At 37.8% G+C, this 6139-nt stretch overlaps 1 protein-coding gene across 1 annotated transcript; it reads right to left on the bottom strand.

Moving 5' to 3' along the window:
- Nucleotides 1–3842: 3842 nt before the first annotated feature.
- On the bottom strand, nucleotides 3843–4836 carry LOC106320582. The gene has a single exon (XM_013758965.1). It carries the CDS (start codon nucleotides 4462–4464, stop codon nucleotides 4006–4008), a length of 459 nt encoding a protein of 152 aa, XP_013614419.1. The 5' UTR covers nucleotides 4465–4836; the 3' UTR covers nucleotides 3843–4005.
- Between the last annotated feature and the right edge of the window lie 1303 nt (nucleotides 4837–6139).

Here is a 6139-nt window from a genome sequence, read left to right on the forward strand (position 1 = left end):
TTTTTTTTGGTTGTTGTATTATATAAATTCAAAACTTATTTATATATAAAATATTTTCATTTTGATTTATTTTTATTTTAAATTTTAATTTATTATTAAATTAAATAATTTTAATTATTTTTTAATTATATTTTTAAATTCTGTAAAAATAATAAAAACGAAGTAAATTCGTAGCTAATATACGACCTCTTTACGTGGAAACCTTACGAGGAAATGACGAGAAACAATTAACGACTATTTTACGAGGAAACATTTGCGAGGAAATAACGAGGAAAAGTTTACGAGTATTTTACGAGGAAATCGTTTCGTGGTTGTTACGTGTATTTTGCGAGGAAACTCTTTCAAGGTATTTACATGTAGGTTACGAGAAACTCATTTCGAGGTATTTACGAGGAATTGTAGCGACGTCTTTGCGTGGAATATTGACGTGGTCTTTACGACGAATCGCCCTACTTCGTCTTTACGACGAAATATATTCCTCGCTAAGTTACGACGAATTAGCGAGGAAATATGTGTTACGACGGACGAGTAACGAGCAAACGCGCTTCCTCGCTATTTCGTCGTAAAGCCTCTTTTACGACGAAATAACGAGTAAAACCGCCCTCGTTAAGGTTATGTTTTCTTGTAGTGATGTGTAATCTACATGTCTTTCTGGTGAAGCTTCAGGTGATGTAATTGCTGGAGGTAGCGAACGAATAAGTTTAGGAACTATCACAAGATTAGGGATGTTAACATGGGTAATTACCCATGGGTTTACCCAAACCCACTAATAATGGATTGGGTTTTTACCCATCTAAGATTAATTGGATCAACTATGGGTATTAATTTTAAAACCCATATTTATGTTGGGTAAATACAAAAGGATAATGGTGTACACATGAGTTTTCAATTATATATATAGATTTTCACCATTTTAATTAAATTATATAAAATTTGCAAAAACGTTTTTTTTTTCGTCAGAACCAAAAATGAATTTTTCCGCCAAAACCGTAAAATAAATTTTCTCGCAGAAACCAAAAACGAATTTTTCCGCCGAAACCGAAAAATCGAGTTTTTCTGCCGAAACCACAAAACCGAGTTTTCCCGCCAAAGCCACAAAACCGAGTTTTCCCGCCAAAACCATAAAACCAAGTTTTCCGCCAAAACCGCAAAACCGAGTTTTTCCTCCAAAACCGCAAAACAGATTTTTCCCGCAAAAACCGTATAATCGAGTTTTCCGACTGAAAACTGCAAAATCGAGTTTTCCCGCCAAAACCGCAAAGGTGTTTTCCCGCCAATACCGTAAACCCCAATTTTCCCGCTAAAACGATTTTTCCCGCCGAAACCGAAAAACCAAGTTTTCCCGCCAAAACCGAAAATCGAGTTTTCCCGAAAAAACCAAAAACCGAGTTTTTCCGTCAAAATAAAAACGAGTTTTCCCGCCGAAACCGAAAAACCTAGTTTTCCCGCCAAAAACAAAAAACCGAGTTTTCCCGCAAAAACCGAGTTTTCCCGCCAAAACCACTAAACCGAATAGTTTTTCCCGCCAAAACACCTATAAACTATAGATGAAAATGGGTCAAATCCATAGTCTATCACTTGTGCGTCATATCAAGTAACAACTGAAGTCTGGTAGTATCAAGAGACTTTCCGCACTTCTTGTGTCACCGTTCAATCCACCAATTCTCCCTTTTGGCGAGTTCATGTCCCCTTAGTCCGATTGAGTGATCCTTCCCTATTTTAGGGCATATCAAAACGATTTCCGGCTTCTGGGTTGGATTTTCCTCTTGCCTCTGGGTAAAATGAAAACTTCTACTAAAGGAGATATTTTCTGATTTCAGGATATGTAAGGATCTAACCTAATTCTCGACAAAGAGATGAAGTATACAAGGTTTCAGCTGTAAATGTAATATCTTTCTTATTGAATAATGATGTGTTACAAGAGGAATATATACAGAGCCGTAGAGAATTCTAGGTATTGACAAGTACAGAAACTTCCTAAAGATGATATAGAGAATATTGACATATTAATGAGATGAATATCGAGTATCCTTAACACGCCCCCTCAAGATGGAGGGGCGGAGACGACTCCAATCTTGTTACAGAGTTCGTGGAAGCGGCTTCGTGGCAGCGGTTTGGTGAGAGCATCAGCCAGCTGATCTCGGGTGTTGACGTGTGAGACACGAAGCATTCCATGTTGAATCTGACCACGGATGAAGTGGTAATCAAGTGCTACATGTTTCATTCTGGAGTGGAACACTGGGTTGTGACAGAGAAATGTAGCACCGAGATTATCGCAGTAGATGACCGGTGGAGCAGTAAGAGAAATGCCAAGTTCAGTTAGTAGATTGCAAATCCATCGAATCTCAGCAGAAGTATTCGCAACAGAGCGGTATTCTGCTTCAGTGCTCGATCTGGCAACACCAGACTGTTTCTTTGAGGACCATGCGACCGGTGTCTTACCTAAGTACACAATGTGGGCATTGGTAGAGACATAGTCGTCCGAATCGCCTGCCCAATCAGCGTCACTGAAGGCATGAAGACAGAGTGGGTTGGTCGCAGAGAAGTAAATACCATGGGTTGGTGTAGCTTGCAGATATCGCAGTATTCGTTTTGCAGCCTGCAAGTGGGCATCAGTTGGACGGTGCATAAATTGAGATAACCTGTTAACTGCATACGAGATATCCGGTCGCGTGAATTGCAGGTACTGAAGACTCCCAACCAGTTTGCGAAAAGGAGTAGGAAGAAAAGAGATCGTGAAGAGAAAAAAAAGAATTAGGGTTGGCGGCTACTGAGAAAAGAGGGTTTTAGCCTGCTCTGATACCATGTAAATGTGATATCTTTCTTATTGAATAATGATCTGTTACAAGAGGAATATATACAGAGCCGTAGAGAGTTCTAGGTATTGACAATTACAGAAACTTCCTAAAGATGATATAGAGAATATTGACATATTAATGAGATGAATATCGAGTATCCTTAACATCAGCTTTAGAGGTAGGCGGTTAGAACTAAGGTTCCTTAACCAATATGTCGTAGTCCCGGATTTCTTGATCAATAAAGTCATATTTGATCCTTGAATCTTATCTTTTTACTGTTTACTTTGTATTACAAAGAGCATGCACATGACAATAGCAAAAGCAATAGATGCTCAATAGTTTCTTCTATTATACATCATCTATATGTCACATCTCGAATTATACCTCTGTGTTTGAGGATCAATTCAGCTGCCATTGCTTTTCAAAGTATTTGCCAGAGGAAGACATTCTAAGTCTTCAAATTGCAGTCTTGGGCTCTAATGAATCCGGGGACTGTAAGATGCCATCCTCCTGTGCGTTCAAATGAGTAAATTGCCAACAATCATATTTAACTGTGTACATACCAAAATCTGTGGAAATCTAGCCTAACAAGGTTGGATTTCTAGTAGCACTATGTTCCATTTGCTTGAATATCTGTGCATTCTCTACTCTCTAGGACCATTATGCCATCAGTGAATTCCGTATTCTACAATTTAATTCTTACCATTACTCATCTTTTTAAAATTCAGGGTTTTATTAGATAAAGTAATTGAAATAGATCTAGGTTATCTATTAGTTATGTCTTTCTTTTCTTTCTTTTTTCTATTAGTTATGTCATAGTCTCTAGTTCTCTTAGGATTGTCCAGAAGATTCCCTTTACGATAAACACTTTGTTAAACTCTGCAGCAGAGTCTCTCCTGACACGATTATAGCCAATATACATAGTTAGCATAAGGTTTATGTATATGATTGTGTTAGCACGGACCAGCGCAAAACCGTACGGTTCAATTATATCCAATTCATGTTCTTAAAAGATAATGAAAGATGAACTTTTTGGTCTGCAAAAGCCACCCCAAGTCCCAATTGAGACGTAGTTATATTTAAATCGAACGAAACAAAAACGAACAATGTATAAATATTACTACATTTCTCCTATTCACATACCCGCATGATAATTTTAAAGAATCACATATAAATCAAATTAATTATTAATATTTTCACAAAGAAATCATATACTTCCTGATGATGTGTCCCTCTGTGACGGGCTTCTCCAAAATCCTGCCCCATAGAAACGTTCAAACATCTCATCCTCAAGCACGACGACGTCGTTTAACTCGACATTCACTACATTTTCTTCGAAAACAATTTCAGCCGTTGGATCTTCCTCCTTTAGTCTAGCGTGCACGGTGCTCTCGGCAGCCGCTGACGCAAGTAAACCGTGTCGTCTCCTCATAAAACGTTGCCGTTTGGTTTGTCGCCAAGCTTTCTTACAAACGGCCGCGGGAACTCTATACACAGCGAGAACAACTAGGTTAACCACGGCGCAAGGACCGCAACACCACACGGCCGCACACTCAGCTGCGGCTCCTCCGGCTACCTCTCCCACCTTCCTCCTCTCCGCGTGTTTGATCATCGTGGTCGGTGGAGAGTTTCTTTCTTCTGATGTCAGTATCACGTGACGAGTCATACCCGAACCGAGAGAGAGAGAGAGATGAGAGCGGCGAAAGTCTCAGGGACTTTCAGATGATAGGGAAGATAACCGTCTCAGAGAAACTTGATTTCCCCAAGAAAATAGAATCTAGTGAAAATTGACCTGTATTTGCTCAGGTCATTCATCATTGATTCTGGTTAAGTTGCCAATCAAATCATGATGATCCCTGGACGAGAATTTTTTCAAAAAAGGGTGGATCACAAATAGAAATAGGAGGAGGGGAGGGTGCAGATGAAACGATAATAGCACTTCTATGGATTTTCTCGAAATTGGCTGGAATTTTCTGTGGAAGTGAAAGAATTTTTCCCAAACGTCTGGTCAGGGAAAAATAGAAAATAACGAATTTGAGATTTTGGTCTTTTTTCCTAAAACTAAATGACTAAAAATAAAAATTTGGGCCACACATGACGCAACTGATGTTTGGAAGAAAGTCAATTTTGGAGTTCTCTTCTCGACAGTAACCCACCAATCGTTTGCTTATCAAAGCTCCTGAATTTCTATCTGTCTGATTGTTTTCTTTTTTGTGGAACTTCCAGCGGTGTAGGACCATTCATTAATCCAAAACTGAAATAACAAAAAAAAAAGAAAAAAAAATCAAATGACAAAACAAAAATATATTTGCTTTATCACTTTTGTATGATAAAGTCTTCCAATGGGTCTACTAGGAAAGATATACGATTATCTTCAGTCTATTATTCAAGTTTGACATTGTTTGGCAAACCAAATCAGAATAAAACAGCCAACATAATACAAATCTGTATGATATTCTCTTGACATCTTAGATAATGAATGTCACATGTTGTTTCCAAAACAAAAATGATAAACAATAGAGAAATCTACAAATCTACTTTTTAATCTTATAGCTCATTTAACTTCGTTAAGAAGTTTGGTCATGCTTACAAGGGCGAAACTAATATCTAATGTATGCATATTGCTATAATATGTAAATAAGATATAAGTAAGCATCGAACTTGAATTATTAGGAGTGCATTCTCAACTTTTGCCATCTCATACACCAAAGTTGTAATGATTTTGTATAGAAAATTATAAGTAATAATATTATTATGGGTGCACATGCCCAACAAATATTAACCTGCTTTGCCCCTGCACGCTTCGGTCTCTTGTATCAATTAGTACCAAAATGTTGTCACATCAATAATTGTAGCATGCAATCTGTAGTCCAAGAAAGAGCCTCAGGCTCCACATGTATCAATGACAATCTTCTCATTTGATTCTTAGCTCCCCGAAGTTTAATTTGCCATGTAGATCATTTCCAAACACATTCACAACCATTAAGAATGAGTTATGTTTCCATAATCCATCAACTGTACAAATCTCTTGGCTTGGATAGATATTATGTTGTTCCTCATGTACTTCTATCCTTATAATATTAGCCTCAGACCATGTTTGGTATTCTAATTCCCCATGTCTACCTGTCTCCAAGGGATCCATGTTGATTCCTCTAAATGATTTATCATTTTTCTTTTTCCACATATATCAAATTATCCATGAGTAAGAGTTTCTAACCATTTCTGGATCTTCAATGTTGTTCTTACACTAAAAGAGATAATTTGTATTTGTATATGCACTCGAACTGTGGAATACTAACGGGGAGGAAGGTGTTTCTACTAGGGCCCGTGTTTGTATAGCT

This window comes from Brassica oleracea, unplaced genomic scaffold, assembly GCF_000695525.1.
Source record: "Brassica oleracea var. oleracea cultivar TO1000 unplaced genomic scaffold, BOL UnpScaffold00966, whole genome shotgun sequence".
In the NCBI taxonomy this organism is placed as follows: domain Eukaryota; kingdom Viridiplantae; phylum Streptophyta; class Magnoliopsida; order Brassicales; family Brassicaceae; genus Brassica; species Brassica oleracea.

Bases quoted from the DNA above. Each gene is read 5' to 3' on its own strand.
- LOC106320582 (XM_013758965.1), bottom strand. From the start codon at position 4,464: ATGACTCGTCACGTGATACTGACATCAGAAGAAAGAAACTCTCCACCG.